The sequence below is a fragment of the Castor canadensis genome, chromosome 2, assembly GCF_047511655.1.
Source record: "Castor canadensis chromosome 2, mCasCan1.hap1v2, whole genome shotgun sequence".
In the NCBI taxonomy this organism is placed as follows: Eukaryota; Metazoa; Chordata; class Mammalia; order Rodentia; family Castoridae; genus Castor; species Castor canadensis.
Genome location: NC_133387.1, coordinates 50,441,564 through 50,463,766, shown reverse-complemented (window position 1 = coordinate 50,463,766; position 22,203 = coordinate 50,441,564). Strand labels below are relative to the sequence as shown.

The window sequence follows — 22,203 nt, the reverse complement described above, 5'->3', positions numbered from 1 at the left end:
TTGTTCCACACCTGGAGTGGAACTAGTCTTATTAAACCTTATCATGATTGTGGTAGAAATGAACTTCTTCAGAAAAACTGAATTATTCTTACTACAGAAGGGATGTAATACTTGCTGGGTAAATAAAATTGTATTAGAATATAAGAGAGGAAAGCATTTGTAGCACTTTGATCTATAATGGAGTTTGATTGTCTTTTTGTAAAAAAATTAGTGAATTAAAATTGAGGTCATCATGTTGTAAATATAATCGTACTATAAATTCTTTTATTTTTTATTTTTGTGGCTACACTGGGGTTTGAATTCAGGGCCTCATGATTGCTAGGCAGGCACATTACCACTTGGCCACTCTGCCAGTTATAAATCCTTTTAGAATGTCTCATCTGCTAATTCCATGTCCTCTGAATACCAACATTGCTATAGCGATTGTGGGCATTTCCTTCTAGATTGCATCTCTTCCTTTATCTTACATTAAGTTTTGTTCAGTAAGTTTTGTAAAAGGGACTTAATGGGGGAAATACTCTTTGCCTTTAGAACAACCTATTATGGGGTATTTGGGGAGGGCATTACTCTAAAGTACAAATTATTCATCATAGGAAGATACTTTTGTAGAAATAGAAATAGGCCACAGTGTTTTCCAGACTCTTTAATGTTTGACTTTAAACAGAAGGAACAGTAGAAATTGTGTATTTTATCTTTTATTACCATTGAAAGTATTATATGATGCCTATGGGATAGGTTAACTATTTTCTGAAACCCCTTTTGTAATAACATATTTCACTCTGTTTCTTAGATTAAATTAGTGGGCTAGCATTGAGGGACAGGAAAAAAAAAATCCCCAGATGCTCAACCTGTTTCTTTAAGTTGTAGGCTATAGTTATTTAGCAGTAGGAGAATATACCTCTCATCAAATAAGCCTATGATTCTGAAATGATCTGTCACTTAAATTAGAGAAAAGAAGTAGGTTGGGATGGTAGTTCAGTGGCAGAGCACTTGCTTAGTGAGGCATTGGGTTTGATTCCAGCACCCCAAAAAATAAAATTCATAAAATTTAACCAGAAAGCTATCACAATATGCTCAGGCTGAACAACTGAATTTTTAAACATTTTCATAATGGATTTACATGATTTCCTCCCTTATTTTTCCTCACCAACTATGTATGAGCAGCTCAGGCAAAAATAGTGTCTTTTTGGATAACGCTGCATTTAGTAATCAAACTTCCTCACTGAGCTGTATGTACCAGGATAAAGGTAAGGGAAGTACCTTTATGGGTCCATTTTTGTAAATGGCTGAACTTAAGTCAGTAGTGGTTAGATATCCTCTATAGGAAGTCCAAAATCCATTATGTTTGGAGTAGATGGGAGGAGTCATACTCATTGTGGTATACCCTCTTCCAACTAGCAGCTTTTGGCAAAAATCACAAGTTAGGAATGCAATTAGCTACTGCATCAGAAATGCAGAGTTGATCAGCAGCCTAATTTCAGATTGTCCCATCAGAAAATAAGCCCTTTCCTGCAGCATTTGGATATGACCCAGACTATCCAGCTGGCATCCATTGATGTTTTTCATATTTTAAGGCCCGCAGAGGAGTGTTCTGAATCTGCAATAGCCCCAGAGTCTGAGTTCTGTTCATTGAGCCTGTGCCTATTTTCAGTTCAACAGAGCTCATGTTGAGGCTGACAAGGGCCCTGATTAGACAGTATCAGGTTTTAGCTCGGAGTCAGGACTGGACAGTTAATGGTCTGTGAATTCACAATTCTAAAAAAACTAGCAGGTAGTCTTTTGTGGCAGCAAGCCAAAACTGCAGTTGTGTTCCAAGTTCAAATGACAAACAAGGCTTCCTTAAGCTCTTTTAATCTTACCAATCTAATGTCCAAATTGGCCCACTCAAAAGTGTGTACATCAGGTTAAAAAATCATCAGCTCCTAAGGTCAAGCATTTGATTTCGTATCAGCTTGTTAGCAACTAAAATCTGGTTTTTAAAACTACTAAGGTGTATGTACTTCTAGAGGTTGTCTCATTTTATGTTATCACCTTTTCTGTAGAGTCTCCAGTAGGCAAAAATCATCAGTTATGGAGACTTAAATCTTTAGCTCATATTCAAAGTACTTAAATGTTAGTTTACTCACTAGCAGCAAAATACACAAATTTTGTTCCATTACTTTTTTTCCCCTTTTAGCTTTCCAGATTGGGATGATCCCTCTAGTGTTTATGAAATTACAAGCACATAACATTTTACATCAGCTTTATCATATATCCAGATACAATAGTCACAAAATACCAAACAATTTTGTAAAATTTTCTTCTTCCATTGCAAATTTTTGAAATTCTTAGCAGTAAATTTTGCATTTATTTATTAGCATTACAGCTATGGGGATGAGGAATGAGGGTGGGGTTTGGAATGTATAATAGCTGGAATACAAAGGAAATGGAGTTGATACACAGCAGTAGGTAGGCTGCAGAAACTGTTGAAAGGTACTCCCTCTCCTCCCCCCTTTTTTTCCCTCTTGAGTTTATCCAAACCTTTATTTCAGTCTAGGAATTAATGTAACCTTTTTCCCTTCTCTGTACTGGGGAAAGAAATGTAAACTCTTTAATATTTTTGGCCTACCCAACGCTCACCTTTGGGCATAAATGAGCCCTACATCCTCACTCTTGCAGGAAAGAGCAAGAATTAGACATTGCCCAGGTGTGCTTCTCCTCTCCCTGAGTTTGCTAGTTTAGCCAAAGGAGTCAGGATTGGCAAGCCAACTTTTGCCTGCTGTCAAGTCTATCATTTTCAAATTTCAAAGGTAACTTTTACCTCTCATAACAGAAGGCAGCTTATTTTACGTTTGATATTATAGCTAACTATCGCTACTCAAGGCACTAAGAGTTTATCATACTCCATCCTTCATTAGGCACAGTGTCTAATTCTCTTCTCCCTTTGGAGTCACACAAGATGTGCTTCACATCACACACATGAAATGTTGTCTACCAAGAAAGCTCATTAGAGACTCACTACCTAAGGTTTTGAATTGAAGGCTGGTCATGTGGACTCCTTCTGTCTAGCATGTACCAGATTCCCAGTAGGAAAAGCAGGTGTGTGGTATATACTACATTATTTTTACAGGTTAGGCACACTGAGCTACTCCATTCAGGGAATGGTAGGAGCCCTTCTAAAATCCAAGTTCCCAAACATCAGTGATGGGTCTTCTAAACAGACCTTTCTAAATGTAGCTGTCTCAAGTCTGCTATTTAACTTTTCCATACAATATGATAGAATATCTATGCATGAGGCTGAAATTATAATCTTAAACAGCTTAACTTGATAAATTCATTTAGGCTTAGGAGGACAATGAGTAAGAAAAAGTGAGGGCTCCTGAAAGAGAGAGTTTTATATCATGACACAATATAATGCTTCTAGATTTTTTCCTCCCAGAATAATTTTAAGAGTACCTTACAGTGGAGTACACAGCAAAACAAGGAAGACTTAGGATGAGCTGGTAGCGTGGTTCAAAGGGTAATAGTGCTTGCCTAGCAAGCACAAGGCTCTGAGTTCAAACTCCAGTGTCACTTAAAAAAAAAAACAGTGGATGATAGAATAAAGTCTTTCCAATGACAATAATTAAACAAATTTGTGTTGTAGCAAATCTGTGTTTGTTCTTTGTAGTTAGTTTGAGAAAGGGAATCATTTTCTTTTAATATTATTTTGTAAACTTTTACTAATTTTGTATGTACATAATACTAGAGATGTGTTAGGAAACAGTTTAGCTCCCTGAAATGTAAATATAAAATTCCCAATTACAATTTACTTTTAAAATTTTGAAGCATTTAATGCTGCTTACAAACATTAAAATTAATGATTTTAAAATAATATCTAACTACAGATTTCTAAGCTTCCATATATAGAATACATTTTTTTTTTTGATGGAACTGGGTTTGAACTCAGGGCTTCATACTTGCAAAGCAAGTGCCCTACTGCTTGAGTCATATCTAGTCATTTTTGCTGTGGTTATTTTGGAAATGGGTTCTTGAGAACTATTTGCCCATGCTGGCCTCCAACCAAGATCCTCTCTATCTCAGCCTCCCAAGTTGCTGGGATTATAGGCATGAGCCATTGGTACCTGGCTTCTTACGTTTATCTTTAACCGAATATATGATTGATTTAAGTTTAGGAAAAGGGTCCTTTTGGCAAACAGTAATTTTTGTCTTTGTTTAAAGTATATATATCAACTTTGAGACTGTGATTTCACTAATTTAAAAAACTTCCAATTTAACATTTTCAATTTATTTTTTAAAATAAGAAAATACAGTATTCAAAAATTATGAAAGCACACGATGCTGAATAGTCAGAGATACCAGAGTTGGTGAAATTAAACTAGCTGCTGACAGTACCATTGCATTAGAGTCTGAAGTGTTTGTTTGTTATGAAACTCTGAACTCAAAGTTTGAAAAATAGTTGATGGAGTATTTAAAGTAGCTGAAAAGTCAAATGTATGATGGCTGAATATTGCCTAAGAAAAAATTTAGCCCCTGAAAATTTTATTTATGTGAAGAGCTGTGATCATTATAGGTAATTATGTTTTAGGAGAAAATAGAAGGATGTTTCAGACAATGGTTGTATCCCAAGTCTGTACAGCTTCTCACTTGTGGACCTCATGCAACTATTTTCACTGTTCATTTGCTAGTTTGGCAAAAAGCAGCAGTCAGTTGCTGCCTTTACTAGTTATTTTCGTTTCTTCCTTTTCTAAATGTAATATTCTTTACACACTTTGAAAGCTTTGTGGATCTAAAAGATACCCAAAATGTGCCAGAATATGTTGGATTTTCTCCTTTCCTTATGTACTAGAAAGATTTTTCAGCTCAGGTCACTTTCACAATAACATGTAATACTCAGAAGTTTTTCTGTACATTATAGGTATTTATGAACCTCTACGAAGCCAACAAGATTGAACCCACATTTGATTCCATCCTAATATGCAGTTTGGCAAGCTAAACAGCAAATCTCTTAAGCCAGACTTCATTTTTAGCAACACTTCAGAAATAGAACCCTTTACTCACTGTCAAAGGGGTGTGTTTGTGTGTTTCATATACTGCCAGTGTGAGATCTGTCTCCTGCTCCTGACTTTGAACTTGCTAATTCTATATCCTTTCTACTTAGTATTTGTCAGTGCAATTACACAGGAGGGACGTTTGTTAATACTGCCATCTACCTAGAAAAATAATGAAAAATGAAATTAACCTTTGTTCAGAATACAGTTGAGAAAATGTATAATTTTTTAACTTGCCAAAGGTCACCCAATAAAGATAAAGTCTAGATTTCTAGTTATTTATCATTCCTGATATAGAACAGAAGGGACAATGACACTTTCCTTAAGGTTTCACTGTCTTTTATAAAAGATAAGTAATGAGTTCTTCCAAGGCAGCAATGTCTACCAATTGCTTGCAAATCCTAATAGGGATAAAACTTATTGAGTATCTGCTGTGTGCCAGGCACTTAAGTATTCTACCTGTGTGGTCATGAAAATTAGGTGTCATCCCCATTTTACCAAGGATGAAATTGAGATCCAGAGAAACAATTTATGATAGAATTGGGAAGTAGGTATGGGGTTCCAACACAAATTGTTCCATTCTCTGTTCCTTCTACCAAACCAGGGATTGGTAAAATACAGCCCATGGTCTAAAATTCCTCTGTTTTTGTTAATAATAAGATTTTATTGGAACCCAGTCATGTCCATTATTTTAGGTATTGACTATGATTTTGGAACTACAATAGCAGAGTTGAGTAGTTGTGACAGAGATCATATGGTTCACAAAGCCATGTTTACTATCTGACTCTTTCTAGAAAAAAACTCACTGATCCCTGGACTGAAACGATACATTTCTTGGAGGTACTATGAACTGTGTGCCTTAAGTAACATAATTTTCAATTTCATTGAAGCATTAGACTTAGATGAGAGCAGTAGATTCCCCATAATCTAATGAGGAAAGCAAAATATTAACTAGCGATAAGCAATGAATGTTCAGAAGCTTGTGGTGTTAAATTTGGAAAGATAATCCCTTTAGACAATCAATTTACGCTAATTTTTTTAACTTTGGAAAGAGACTAAGATGACTTAAATATAATCCTTTGTATGCCTATAATTTTCTTGTATTATAATTCATTAAAAAGTCAGTACTTGAAAATATTTCAGTTTTTTGTGAAGATAAGTATAAATTATTTTTCTTATTCTTTGTTCTATTTTTGGTGAGTACAGGTTAACATTTCGCTAGTTTATTTGTGACTTTTAAACTATTCTTCCAGTTGTGTTAATGTTTTCAGTCAAGCAGAATTGTTTATAACAAGATATAACATACCTTAAAAAATTAAATCTGTTGTTATAGGATTAAGATGAAGAGATGTAAATTGGAGAGTCAGAAGTACATAGGGACTACTTGTTGCAGTGAGTAATCTTATTGGTTACTACTTCTCAGTAGGCTCACCAGTTTGCCATCACATTTATAAAAGGTTTTGTTTATAGTCAGTTTGTCAATCAGACCTAACCTTTTTCTTTGAAGTTATTTTCTGAGTGAATAACACTTTTACCTTACTGTAATAATTTTAATAGTACTTTTTTTTTTGCCATACTGGGGATTGAATCCAGAGTGTCTGAGCAAGTGCTCTACCACTTGGAGCCAAGGCCTAGCTCTTTTGTTTGAATTTGTTTTTACTAATTTTGGTACCTCCACCACCTGAGTTGTCTAATAACACTTTTGTTGTTGTTGTTCCTAAAATCTTTGAGGACTTTTATGTACAGCAGTTCTCTAATCTTTGATATCTCAGTACTTAAAAGAATAAAATGAGATGTGGGGAATTAATATTGAGGATTTTTTTTTCCTGTTCTTTTTTTTTTTTCGTTCATATGTACATATAATGTTTGGGTCATTTCTCCCCCCTACTCCCTACCTTCCTCCTTCCCCAACATTGAGGATTTTTAATGAAAAAAAAATCATTTTAACTTTTAAATTTTCATGCTTTCTGGATGGAGGCATGGCTCAAGCAGTATGCACCTGCCTAGCAAGCATGAAGTTCTGAGTTCAAATCCTAGTACTACCAAAAATGACTGTTTTCTTAGTATTGAGAGGGACAACCTATACCTCACTAAATGCTTACAATACTCTGTCTTCTGTATGAAGTATGTTTAATAAAGGATTTCACTGACCATTTCATTGCCTAATTTACCACAGAATTTTTAGGAATCTATTGTAGAAGGAAATTACTTACTTAAAATAAGCTATGAATGTTAAGAGCTTTTGTAGTTAAATCTGGGAATACAGACTGGGAATATTTAAATGTAGTATGTTCTGTTCCTCTCATTTTTATGAACTACTGATAATTTTATGCTTTAAACAGTTTTCATTTAGAGAAGTATGAGGTATGACTTAACATTGGTGAATTTGATAGTTTTAAATGTAAGAGAGATTGTGTGATATTAATTATTTCTTATAAATTACTGAACTTTCTATACATTATCAAATCTAATCTTTAAATTGGCTGTCTGAAGTGAATATTATTTTCTAAATGGGAAAACCAAGGTTGACCTTAAAAGATTTGAATTCTAGACTAGCTCTGTCTATCTTAAAAGCAGCTTCAGCTCACTATACCACATTGCATTAATTAATTTGTCAAAGGAAACAGGATATATATACATGAGACTGAATTATGCTAGTCAAGTTCAAAGTAGTCAAAATAATTTGTGAGCTATATTAGAGGTAGGATATTTCATGACCTGAAATTAGGTTGTGGAAGTTAAAGCTAAAGCCAAACTTTAGTGTAAGAATCCCATTCAAGCCTTACCCAGCTATACAGCTTTGCCTCTGCTTATTAACTCAAGTAAATTTGCAGCTTCAGACAAACTATTTAAAAAAAAAAAAACAACTTTTATGATACAGCCTTAGTCATGCATTCCCTAAGAGTTTGCCATTGCCTCATCACTTATGGGAGGCAGTTGAAGATTTTATAGAAAGTAACGCATAATAATCACACTACCCCTTCCATCTGTTATACTTGCATTGAGAAATCCTAAACCCTGGTGTCACTGGAGCTGAATACATACTCAAAATTGTATGAGAAGCCAAGGTATTCCTTTTCCTTTATTTTCCTCCACATGAGATTTTTTTGCTTTTTTGGTTTTTGGAAATGAGATGTTTTAATGTTGGTCCTGAATACTAGGGTGTGTACTTATTACTAGGAAGGATGCAGATTAGATTTAGGCAAGCTAGTCTTAACCATTTTTTTCTCCACTTTGTCTCTTCTTACCATCAGAGATATATAGTATGCGGGAATGGGTCTTGTGATTTACACATGACATAGCTTAATATCCTGGGGTAAGAGATTATATAGAGGTTAGAGCTTTATAACTAAAATAGTGGTAAATAGCATTAATTTTTCTTGAAATGGCCTTTATATTTGTTTTCCAGTGGAAACTGATCTTCACTTGTGAATTTAGGACATTGTCCATTTTTATTCCATCTGTTACTTTATCAGAAGGCTAATAATCTGTACTCCTTGATTTTTGTACTCTTAAAGGGTATCCCATAAATACTGTTTAAAATGTATGCAGAGTCCAGACACTTCTCAATAACTCCACCACTCTGGTTTGACTGAAGTAGCTATCGTATTTTGCCTGAATTACCTTAGTGGCCTCCAATTTGGTCTCCTATTTCTACACATGCTGTCCTATAGCCTGTTAACAATATAGGAAATAGAATTTTTTCTGCCTTTCTATTTTTAAGTAATTTAATAAGACTTAGAGAAAAGTTGTAAAAACAGTATAGACAGTTCTTGTCTAACCTTCAGTTGGTTTCCTCTATTGTTTAACTTCTTGCATAACCATAGTTCAGTTATTAAAACTAAGAAATTAACATTGATGCAGTACTATAAACCACACTTGTTCTATGTGGGTTCTGTAGCCATGGGTTCAGCCAACTGTGGCTCAGAAATATTTGAAAAAAAAATTGTGTCTGCACTGAACTTTTTTTTTTCTTGGCATTAGTCCTTAAACAGTATGAGATCTTTACTTAGAATTTACCTTGTATTACATATTACAAGTAATCTAGAGGTGATTTAAAGGAAGAATTATGGAAGGATGTATGTAGGCCATATGCAGACACTGTGCCATTTTATACACACAACTTGAGCATCAATGGATTTTGATACCCACAGAGGGATCCAATCCCTCTGGATTATTGGTGAACAACTATATCTACTTTATTTGGATTTCACTCATTTTCCATTATTGTCTTTTTCCATTTCACATCTAGACTTCCACATTGCATTTAGTTGTTGTGTATCCTTGGTCTCCACTAATTGGTGAACAGTTGTATAGGGTTTTCTTATCATTCCTGGTCTTAACACTTTTGAGGTTGCTGATCATTTATTTTGTGAGAAGTCTCTCCATTTAAATGTTTAATGTTTTCTCATATTTTGATAGATGTTATTCATTTTTTTCATTAGAACTTAAGCTAATTTTAAAATCTGTTTATCTTTTATTGTTGTACTGAGGGTACATTGTGACCTTTACCAAAGTTCTTACAGTATGTCATAGTTGAATTCACCCCATCCATCATCCTCCTTTACCCCTCTCTGCCACCATTTTCCTGAAACAGTTTCAGCAGGTCTTATTTTTCCATTTTCATACATGAGTACAGAATATTTTCTCAACATTCACCCCCTCCACCCTTTTCTTATACCCTCCTCTTTTCTGCTGGTGCCAACCCCTAGACAAGACCTGTTTTACTTTGTTCCTTGTTTTTGAAAAAAGACATTTTTGTTTGTTCAAGATATTAAACTGCCTTTTTTGTGCATCAAATTAGGATACAGTATGTCAGTATGTTGCAGGGGGTGTTAGTCTGATTACTCTATTAAGGTGGCATTTCTCATGTTTCTCTACTATAAAATTGGTATTATTCACTTTATAATTTTTAAATATCCTGAGGGAAATGCTTTGAATGTATGCAGATAATGCTGTTTCTCCTCAAACTTCTGCCCACTTATTTGAAATCCATCCAGCTAGTGCATACAGTGAGGCAAGATAAAAGGAAGAAACACAACTGTAATCATTCATTATAAATGATGTGACTCTACTTTAGACAACCCCCCCAAATCTAGTTTTTTTAAACTCCTAAAAGTAGTAAGTGAACTTAGCAGGTTCATAGAATATAAAGTCAATATAAATTCACTTGTATTTCAATATACTGGGAAGGAATACTTAGAATTTGACTTTTTTGAGGTTCTGTGAGAATAAATCTGTGCAGAGTGGAGCTGTGACTTTTAAATGATGTGTTTCCTGGTGACTTTCAGGCTTAAAAATGCAACAGACTTGGTGATAACTGAAAGCCACAAAAAAGCTTCTAGATCCCATTTTCTACATAAGTAACAGTAGTATGTAATACACATTTAGAATATTGGTTTTTTTAGAAGTATCTTATTACTTTAAATAAGTCTCCTAAAATACTGTTGCTTTCATAGATACTTGGTTTTTTTTTACATCTTGGTTTCAAATTATTTTTGTAATAGAACATTTTGCTAAAGTAACACAGAACTGTAAATCAAAGGAAACGTGTTATTTACTAATCTAACCCACAACTTTGAAAAATTATACAAAAACAAGTGAAAGTTTACTAATCCTTAGAAAAGACTCCTCAGAACCCACATTATTTATGCTTGTATACATAAAAATATATAGTAATCTGAATGGAATTCTTATTAAGAATAATAAATATAAGTTGGATGTGGTGGTATACCCCCGTAATCCTAGCACTGAGGAGGCAGAGGCAGGAGGATCACCAGAGACCAGACATGGTGAGACCCTATCTCAAAAAAAAAAAAAAAGGCATAATAAACATTTAAGTGCTTAGACTTATACAGTAAAACACAATTGCTTCATGGAGAATAAGCATATCACTCCTACATATGCACACAAGTATATGTGTGTGTGTGTGTGTGTATGCCTGTACACATTATATAGGGTTATCATACACATTATAAAACAGTGGTTATTGTACAATAAATCGATGAGTTTTGTTCTTTTTATTTATGTTTTCCAAGAAATTTTATAGTGCATGTGTTTGTATAGTAACAGAGTACCCATAGAAGATCCAATTGGTGACTTCATTAAGTATATTAATGGGCTAGAAAATGTACTGCTATACTAAGTCAATAACACCTGCCTCTAAAATAGGTTTGGCAGATGTCCCCACATTTAGCTGGAAGAATACAGGAAACTTTTTATTTGTGATGTTTTATATTGAAATCACCCAAGGAAGTTAAATGTCAGTGCCTGGATGCTACCTTGATTGAAGTTTTTAATTGGTCTGGGATATAGCTTGATCAATAGGATACTTTGAGGTTCTCCAGGTTATTAGGATATACAGCCACTGTTGGGTTGTTGTCTTTTTGGCCAGTGTTACAGTTTGAACTCAGGACCTTGTGCTTGCTAGGCAGGCATTCTACCACTTGAGCCATCATATTCCCAGTTTTTTAAAAAGCAGCTGCAAAGCCACTATTTTATAGGAAACTTAAAATAACTCATTTGTTTTCTGTCTTTAAATTGTAATCTGTTGTAATTGTTACTACATTGAATAGCATGGATATAATTTCAAATGTTTCTTTAAAGCTATGTTTTAGTGTTCAGCCTGCCACTGAATTATTTGGCTAACATGATAGAATCTTACATTCTCTGCCTTTAAGTTTTCCTTCCTGTATTCTAGCTTCTATATTTTTACAGTAGTTAATTTTCTTCTTTTTTATTGTTGTGCTAGGTTAGGGTACATTCTGTCCTTTATAAAAGTTCTTACAATATATCAAGTATATCATATTTTAACTCATCCCCTCTATCATTCTACTTTTTATTTCCCCTCCATTTCTTGAATCATTTCAACAGGTGTCATTTTTCCATTTACATACATGTGTACACAGTATTTTGCCCTGTATTCACCCTCCCACACCCTTTCTCCACCTCCTCCCCCTCTCACACCCTTTCTCTACCTCCTCCCCCTCTCACAATAGTTAATTTTCTAAAGCCCAAAATAATTATAAATAAATACGTTTGACAATTTGTCCTTTTCCAGTTAAACTGTAAATTCCTTCTCTGGCCCAACCTGTTTTATCTTCTGTACATTCAATGCTAGAGACCCTAAATTCCATGCATACTCAGCAGTTCTTCCACAGGGCTTTTCTGGGTTTTTTTCATACTTGCTTTTGTTTATGCTATTTCCTTTGACGTTAATTTTAATAATTGTGTTGCTTTCTGCTACTGTGACAGAATACCTAATAATCAACTTAAAGGAGAGAAGGTATATTTTGGGTCAGGCTGTTTTCAGAGGTCTCAGCCTATGGTCACTTGGATCTGTTGCTTAGGTTCTGTGGTGGCACACATAGCAAAAACATGTAGCAGAGGTGGCCTGTTCACCTCAAGATGGCAGAGAAGTAAAAAAAAGTGAAGAAAGGTCTGGGGTCCCAATATACAATTCAAGTGCGTGGACCTAATGATCTAACTTCTTCTGGATAGTGCCACAGGCTAGGGACTAAGCCTTCAACATTTAGCCTTTTAGGGATTATTCAGCTATAACAATCATAATTCAATATAGATTCAGAAAGAACACTTATTTCAATAGAGCAACACTGGCATTGAACAAGAACTGCTCTAGGCACTTTACCAAAATTTGATTTTATATTCCTTGTAGCTATGCCTAAGAAATAGTCATTTTCCTTGCTGTACATATGGTACTTGAGGCTTTTAGAAGGTGAATAGCTTGCTTAAAATTACACTTTGTGTAGGTAAATATGATATTCCAAATTTCAAGTCCAGTGATTGTTTCTATGACTTACCCCCGACACACATCTCACATTGTGTTGTGATCTTTATCATAATATCTTTCTAAACATAGTATACATAAACATTTAATGTTTCAGCCTTGTTTTGAATTCTTTATAGTAGAAGGAAATAAATTTAATGGTTTTTAAAGGTAGAATAATCACTATCTCATTTTTTCTATGTGTAATCAGTTTTATTAGTTTGCTGTGGTTATCTAAGTATCAGTAAATTGTGTAGCTGTATATATTTGCACTTGTAAAGTCTTTGCTCTGATGTCTGTATGAGTGCTGAGCAGTTTCCCTTTTCCTTTATCATAGTTTAAGACTATTCTTCAGTTCTTACTCATATATTTTTTTACTATCCCACAAGTTGTCTGAGTAAGAAATTTAAGTGTATTCAACCATAAAACTTCATGAAACTGATTTCCTGCCCATGTGAAAAGGGAAATTAAAAAAGCTCATATATATGGATAACTTTTATGGGACAAAGTGCAGTCTGTGAAACCTTAGCAGTCTCTGTGTGGAAAAATGTTATAGTTTAACAAGAAGTTAATTTGGGTAATGTTAAAAATTTGAGATTTTTCTGCTAAGATAGATTTGGTAACATGTAATAGTGTTTGTTTCTTACATATGCTTCCCAGATTTTATTAGTGTTTCTAATTGCTTCTTTAGGATGTTGTTTTGTAATTACTGTTTTATAATCTAATTTGAATAACTTTTCCCTCATTAGAATGTGGAACATGTTGCAGAAGCATTCACGAAGTGGCTGAAGGAAGAAAGAAAAAAGTGCCACTGCCTATCAGAAAAGAAAAGAGAACAAAACATGGGAAATACAACCACCAAATTCCGGAAGGCACTCATCAATGGTGATGAAAACCTGGCTTGCCAAATATATGAAAACAATCCTCAGCTAAAAGAATCCCTCGATCCAAATATATCTTATGGGGAACCCTACCAGCATAATACTCCATTACACTATGCTGCTCGACATGGAATGAATAGAATATTAGGGTAAGTCTTACTGTAAACCAATTGATACACTATTGGTAGAAGGGAAAAACACTGTGATCTTTGAATATGATATGCAGATATATGTACATGCTGTTTGATACTGTAATGAGGTAAACTATTTAAAATTGCATGTACCTAAACTATTTGGTTATGATTTTCTTTGTTATGATTTAGTATTATTTTCTTTATTGTACCTAAATTAGACCACATATTGTTGCTATAAATGTATTTTGGTTGTTATATTTCATTAGTATGAATGAAATGTATTTAATCTACTACATAGAGTCTTTAATTTACATTTTAATTCTTAAAAAGTACTTGCCAGCTATCAAAAAATTGTAGGGTTTGTGCCAGAGGCAACGTTCTAAGCTCTGACTTGAATTTTAAGTTGAAAGCAGGTGTGTTTCCCTTGTCTAGTTATGGTCAGTTTTGAGTTTTATTTCTTTTATTGAGTTTCATTTACTTGAAAAGCCTTTTCTAAAGGCAGAACATTTCCTTAAAACTGAAAATACTAAGAAACCTTAAGAATAACTTTTCAATATGAAGCATAACTGACAGCAAATATATGAAGATTCTTACTTAATTACATATGAGACTTACTAGTTGACAAAATAAGAGGAATAAAGGACAGAATAGTACTTCTAAAACAATTTAACTTTTCAGTTTTTAGAAGTAGATGATGTAGCTAGGGAAGTCAAACTAAAAAAGAAAGAAAAATGCTTCTTGGCTTGTACAGTGAAATACGATCCTTAAACCAGTATTTGAAGCTCTTTAGAACTTGACAAAAACTTTCAATCCTGTTGAATTTCCTCTGTGTACACATTGTTCAAGTTCAGCTGCTGTTTTTGGTTTCCCTGAATGTGCCATGTGTATTCTATTTGCCATGTCTATGTTGCTGCCTATACTAGAAAATCCTCTTCCCCACTCTATCATCTTTCTCTTAATTGCCTCCATTTACTCCTTTCAAGGTCCTGTATATGCTACATGTATCTTCTTAGATTGTCACAACCCACAGTAACCTCTTTTTTAAAATAAACTTCTGCAGCTTTCTTTTGTTAGTGTCATTTATTTCTTATATATTGTCTTACTGCGTTTTACAATTTTGTATATTTTCTCCCTGTCCACTTTTTTTAAGGTACCTTTGTACTTCTAGCATCCAATGTATCTTACGCAAAGTAAAGAGAAGTTTTATAAAACCGTTACACAAGGAACTATCTATATGATCAGGATTTGTACTTCTAAAAAAATTTCATAAATAATTAAGTCATCCATGCCCATGATCTTATCAAGTACATCTGGACTTTTGTAGTTATTGCTACAAAAGTACTTCATTTAAAAATATATTTAAAATTTTTATTTATCTAAAAATACCTGTGTAGATGCCATTTCCAATTTAGCTAGTTTGAAATTTTATATTTTTACATCCCAAACTATATCTTCTGTATACTAATGACACCATCGTATTGTGCTGATACAATAATGTCAAATGTCTGTTTGGATGTACTATTTCCTCACTATGGTTCTATGAGGTAATTTACTATCTGAAATTTACAGATAAGAAAACTGAAGCACAGTAAAGTCAAGCAACCTCATAGCTTACAAGTGGCAGAGCCACTTACAAGCAGGCAGGTGACTGTAGGCTTTGGTATATAGCTTGTTATCTCAACAGTTAGATCAAGAGATGTGTCAAGGGTGCCTTAGTTACTTTATTACCAAGGCAAGTTACTTAATCACTCAACTTCAGCTTCCTTATCTATAAAATGAATGTTTATCTCAGAGTTTATGACAATTAATGTGTTGTGTTTCTTTTATGCTGCTTAGCATACAATGCATTGCTCTTAATCTTTATTACTTCTTACCTCTATAATCCTAATCGTCTTTGAATCATCTTTAATTTGCTCTTCTCCTTAACTTAACCTATTATTAATACTAAATTAATTATCACTTGGATTCACTTCATTTCATTCCCATTGCCCCAAACTTAGCTCACTATGAACCTCTGCTCCCAATACTTAAAGTATCTGGCTCCCAAATGGTCTTTCTGTAAGTCTGTTCCTCTTATAATCAAATGTCTAAATTAATATTCCTAAAGTATAGTCTTTCAGTAATCTTTCTGTCATAAGAAATATATAATACTATGTTGTCTACATTATTCTGTGGTTTCCAAAACATTCTTGACTTCTGTCCTCATTCTATCCAGTTAGCCTGATCTCTCATTACTGACTGACTTGGTCTTGTACTTAAATTAGTTGATTGACTTTTTCTGCTTTCCCCACCTTTAGGAATGCAATTCTCCACCCCCTCCAGCTTTACTCCTATTGCTTTGATTCTCAAAGGTCTTCTTTCTTCACTAATTATCTGTCCTTTAAGTCCTAATTTGGTTTTTATCTTATTTATCAAGTACTTCTCAACTACTGGAACCTGTTCTCTTAAATTCCTACAACTTAGATTTAAGACCATACAATCATTATTAAAGTCATCTCCTCCAGTAGATTATAAATTTCATAAATACAATGCTAGACCATATTGTTCTAAGTGGATTAACTATTGGTTGCTTAATCTATCAAGGAATTCTTATTTTGGTTTAAGTTAAATATTTTCAGTGTGGTGACTATTGGTTTTGCTTCGTAATATCAAACACTCCAATGACATTTAACATCAAATCTTACATATAATTAATTAAAACTTGTTTAGAATACCAGTGTAAAGCATATCTAAATGTTCTTTTTTCTAAAGTAATATGTATATTTTAACACAAAAGAAACAAGCAAAATATTTTTGATCACCTGTATGTAACTTACAAATACAGATAAATATACAATTCTAAATTAGCAAACATAAAATCATTTAGAGTTCAATGTGGTGGTACATGTCTGTTCCCAGCTACTTGGGATGAATCAGGAGGATCATTTGAGTTCAAGAGTTTGAACCTTGCCTGGGCAACATAGCAAGAACCCACCTCCAAAAAAAAGAAAAGAGAAAAATATTGTTACTCTTAATGTCACTTCACTTCCTTATATAAAAAGAAAATCATTTAGTCTGATAATTCTTAAAATGTGTTCTGAGGACCCCCCTGGATCCCGAGACTCTTTCAAATAGTATGTGAGATCAAAGATCAAAACTATTCTTTTTTTGTGTATGTGTGGTACTGGGGCTTGAACTCAGAGCCTACACTTTGAGCTACTCCACCAACCCTTTTCTGTGAATGGTTTTTTGAAATAGGGTCTCATAAACTATTTCCCTGGCTGGGCTCAAACCGTGATCCTCCTGATCTCTGCCTCCTGTGTAGTTATTATAGGCGTGAGCCACCAGTGCCCAGCTCAAAACTTTTTATAACAATACTAAGATGTGAGTTGGCATTTGCAATCATAGCGCTAAAAACATTGGGTTAAAACTGCTGGCACTAGGAGCCTGTGGCTCACACCTGTAATCCCAGCTACTCAGGAGGCAGAGATCAGGAGGATCAGGGTACAAAGCCAGCCCTAGCAAATAGTTTGTGAGACCTTATCTCAAAAATACCTAACATAAAAAGGGATGATTTAGTGGCTCAAGGTGTAGGCTCTAGTTCAAACCCCGGTACCAAAAAAAAAAAAATCAAAACTGCTGGCGCTTTTAGATGAAGCAAGGCAGTGACACCTTATTCTTCTAGTAATCATTGCATTTATCACTGTTAGGTATTTATAGTTAAAAACAAGTCAATTTCACTTAAAAATAATTTTCATGATTAGTAAAATTCTTATTTTTAATTAACCTCCATCCTTAAGTGTACATCTTTTTAATATTCTATATGATCAGAAAGTGTGCATGCATAAAGTACTTCTGTTGCATATCAAAATATGATAATAGCTCTGAGGCGCCCTGCTTGTGTTGTTTAACTTGTGAGTTGAACCACTTCTTTAATGGAATACCATTTTACAATCAAAAACATCGTGAACATGGTGGTTGCTCAGACTTGGGTACTAGACTGACATTTTCTTCAAAATACTAATTCAAGGAGAAAATCTCATGGTATTTGTTGCTAATGATAAAATTTGAGCTTTCAAGTGATTGATAAATGTTTGAAAAACTTCACTAACCTTCAGCTTGATAACTTGCTAATATTTACCTTTCTGATAAGATTGGTGATAGAAGCTAACCTAATTTTGTTTTTCATATTATATAATGAAATATGAAAAAAAGAGATATTTCCAAACATGGAAAGCAGCACCACTTCTCACTTATTTATTTTTTTGGTGGGATTAAAGTTTGAACTCAGTGCTTCTGACTGGCAATCTCCAGTCTATTTTTGCTATGGTTATTTTGGAGATGGGGTTTTTCGAACTATTTGCCCAGGCTGACCTGGAACCACAGTCCTCCTGATCTCGGCCTCCTAAGTAGCTAGGTTTACAGGTGCCACAGCACCAGCATTAATTTTTGAAGATATAGTTATTTTTTGTTTTAAAATCTTAAGTTAATATGTAATGTATTTTTTTAAATTAATAAATAGCCCACATAAACAAAAGTTCTTGAGAACCAGCAGCAATTTTTAAAATTGCCAAAGGGTATAAAAAATATAAGACTACTGGGTGTCAGTGGCTCATGCCACTAGCAATCCTAGTGATTTAGGTGGCAGAGATCAGGATTGTGGTTAGAAAAGAGACCAGGCAAATAGTTTATGAGACCCTGTCTCGAAAATACCCACACAAAAAAAGGTCTGACTAGAGTGGCTCAAGTGTCTACTTAGCAAGCACAAGACCCTGAGTTTAAACCACAGTATGCCAAAAAAAAAAAAGTATAAGACAAACAAATGCAGTAATGTATTAGACTTGGTTCACACACTAAGGGGAGAAGACATACAGGAGGAATAGGGAAAGGTAGGAAACCCAAAACTTGAAAGTGTTTGATGTGTCCACTGTAGAGGACCTAATATAGTAACCTTAAAATGACAGAGGTCACTATGGGAAGGTGACTGGGAAGTAATGAAGAGGTCTGGTAGAGATGAACCAATTCAGGTTGTAATATACTTGTGCATGGAAGCAATGCTAGGAATCTCTGTATAAGCTATCCTTATCTCAACTAGCAAAATGCTTTGTCCTTCTTATTATTGCTTGTCTTCCCTTCAACAAAATTGGAGAAAAGGGCAGTGAGGGAGTCGGAGGGAGAGGGAGGGAGTGAGAACAGGGGTGGAGGCGGGGGAAAGATGGCCAAAACAATGTATGCACATGTGAATAAATTAATAAAAAAAAAAATCACACTGTAAAAAAAAAAAGACTTGCTAATCTAGTCAGTATTCTTGGTTCCTTTATCTGTCCCTATCAATTAGTTATCATCTACTATGTAAGTACTTTAAAAATGTATGAAAAAGACAATTGTAGTTTCTCTTTTATTTACCATTTTGAGTTATTTTTATCATTTGACCGTATACATTCTACTTAACAACGTCAGCCTCCAATTGGCAAGTGTTTTCTGTTTTCTCTCCTTAATTGTTTGAAGAACACTGGCTCATAATTTCTTTACTACAGCATTAAGCCTACTATATTAGAATCAGAAATTACCTTATTGCTCTTCTTTCCTAAGAATAAAGAAGCCTAACTAATTTTTATTTAGGAAAATTTATTTAGGTAGTGTATATAGAGTCACAGATGAAATTATTTTTTTACCAGCTTTAGTGGGGCGTAATTAACAAATTGTATATATTTAAGGTGTACAATGTGACATTTTGATATATGAATGTGTTGATTACCACAGGCAAAATAATTAGCATATCCATTACCTCACATTGTTACCTTTTTCTCTGTGTGAGGTGAGAATGCTCAGACAGGCACCAGTGACTGACGTCTGTAATCCTTGCTACTTGGGAAGGCAGAGATCTGGAGGATGGCAGTTTGAGGCCAGCCTTAGCAAATAGTTTGTGAACCTCATCTCAACAAACAGCTGGGTGCTGTGGTGTGCGCCTGTCATTCCAAGGTACATAAGAGGCTGAGATCTGGAGAATCACATTTCTAGGCCAGCCCTGGGCAAAAACAATAACAACAAAAAGTTTGTAAGACCCGAGTTTCCTTCTTTCAAGAGAAGGAAAAAAGCTGGGTGTGGTGACATAGGCCTATCATCCCAGCTCTAGATGAGGTAAAATAGGAGTATGGCCATCCATGCCAATCCAAGTCACCCTAGGCAAAAAGTGAGACCTTATCTCCAAAATGGCTAGAACAGAAAGGGTTGGAGGCATGGCTCAAGTGGTACAGTGTCTGCCTAGCAAGTGTGAAGCCCCCAGTATAAACTCATAACCACCAAACAAAAAGGGGGGGATACTCATGATCTCTTGTTGAAGCAAATTTCAAGCGTATAACACATAATTAGAGACTAATCACTGTGCTGTACATTAGGTAATCTATGTAATAACTGATAGTTTATACCCTTTGATGAATATTTCACCATTTCTCCATACCATTTTACTCTCTAGTTCTGTGAGTTTAGCTTTTTTATATTCTACATAGAAGTGGAGTCGTGTACTATTTGTTTTTCTGTATCTAGTTCATTTCAGTTAACAAAATGTCCTTCAGGTTCATTCATATTGTCACACATGGTAAGAGTTGTTTCTTTTTAAAGATTGAATAATATTCCATTGTATGTATACAACAACTCCTTTTTTCATTCATCCCTGTTCATTCATCCTTCAATTAATATTTAGGTTGTTTTCTGGCTATTGTAAATAATGCTTCAATGTACATAGGAATGCAGATATCTTTTTAAAATAGTGATTTTATTGATTGATTGATTGACTAATTGAGTGATTGTACTAGGGATCAATCCCAGGATCTCATGCATGCTAGCCAAACATTCAACCACTGAGCTACACTGAGCCAAGAGATAGTGATTTTATTTCCTTTGGATATATTCCAAAGGTGGGATTGCTAGATCATATGCTTGTTCTTTTGTTAATATTTTGAGGAACTTCCATACTGTTTTCCTTAATGAATGTACCAATTTACCTTCTCACCAGCACTATACTTCAGTTTTCCATATCCTTACCAACACTTACCTTTTGACTTTTTGATAATAACCATCCTAACAGCAGTAAAGTTATACCTTTTTAAGTGTTTTGATTTGCATTTCCAGTGTGATTAGTGATGTTGAATATTTTTTCATGTACTTTTGGCCATTTGTATATCTGTGGAAAATGTCTATTTAGGTCCTTTGCCTGTTTTTAAAATCAGATTTTTTTTTCTTTGCTGTAGGGTTGTATGAGTTCTTTATATATTTTAGATTTTAACCATTTTCTTTCAGATGTATTGTCTACAGATATTTTCTCCCATGCCATAGATTCCCTTTTCATTTTGTCAAATTATTATTGCAAATAGTCAGTTGCTTTTGAGATAAAGAATTATGTCTTCTTAATACATCTATAACATTTATTTTCTTGACATTATCCAAAATAAGTATTTTAATTATTTGTGTTTTAAATAGCTTCATATATTTCACTGGATTTAACCTTAATTAACTTTCTAGCAAGTTGGTAACTATTATATTTTTAGACTGCTTCTTGTGTTCTAGAGTACTTGTCTGCTACTTTAGTGTGTGCTCTGGCTGTTTGGCTAGATTTCTACTCTGTGACATACATGTATAGAGAAACATAGATATACCTAGTCACGGCCATTTTAGCCATAAGGAAAAGTACCACTTTGGAATAAGTCCGTGATTCTTTTCTCATTTCCTTTAGCTTTAATGGTAACTGCAATAGCAGGCATCATTTTCCTCCTCAGAATGATAGGATAAAAGCAGAGGAGATTATAGTCCAGCAGCTACTTGATATCTATTTTTCTCTGATCCCAAGTGCTGAGTGTTTACATTATACTTTAACCACACTGCCTCTTTTATGGGAAACTAAATCCATCCTCACTGTTGCTGTTTAATGTAGCAAGAAGCTGTGGACTTTAGAGCCATTGTGTTCTAAGTTAGATATATAATTATTGGTTGTGTCTTATACAATAACTTCTTTTGTTTCTTTGGAATAAGAGGTCTGTCTTTGGGTATACACATAATATAAAATCTTTTTTAGAGCTTGTCTTTATTAGGCATAGGTTTGTATCAAGGTTCATAGCTTTGAGGACTAGTTAATACAGAGTTTACAATTACCGTTTTCTATTTTTTGTTTCTCTTAATAGTTTAGGAGTTAAGTTATTTTAAATGAATTGAAATGCAGACATCTTTTCCCACCCCTAAGAAGAAGAATTTACTCTGTTTTCCATGCATATATGCCTAACTTCTAGAACAGTATCTGGCTAATAATGCTTAGTTAGTATTTGTTGCACAAAGGAGGAGATTTTTAAAAAACTGAAGATGTAAGTAGATGGTATTGACTGGAAAGATAGGATTATATA

General features: G+C 34.2%; 1 protein-coding gene across 6 annotated transcripts in view; it reads left to right on the top strand.

Moving 5' to 3' along the window:
* The window catches only part of Ankib1 (ankyrin repeat and IBR domain containing 1), a 129,643-nt gene that overhangs the window by 19,413 nt on the left and 88,027 nt on the right, over positions 1–22,203 (top strand). For all 6 annotated transcript variants that reach the window (XM_074064750.1, XM_074064748.1, XM_074064749.1 and 3 more), the window contains exon 2: positions 13,566–13,846. In XM_074064750.1, the coding sequence (XP_073920851.1) occupies positions 13,659–13,846 (188 nt within the window). In that variant the 5' untranslated portion in view covers positions 13,566–13,658. The remainder of the gene's footprint in view (positions 1–13,565; positions 13,847–22,203) is intronic.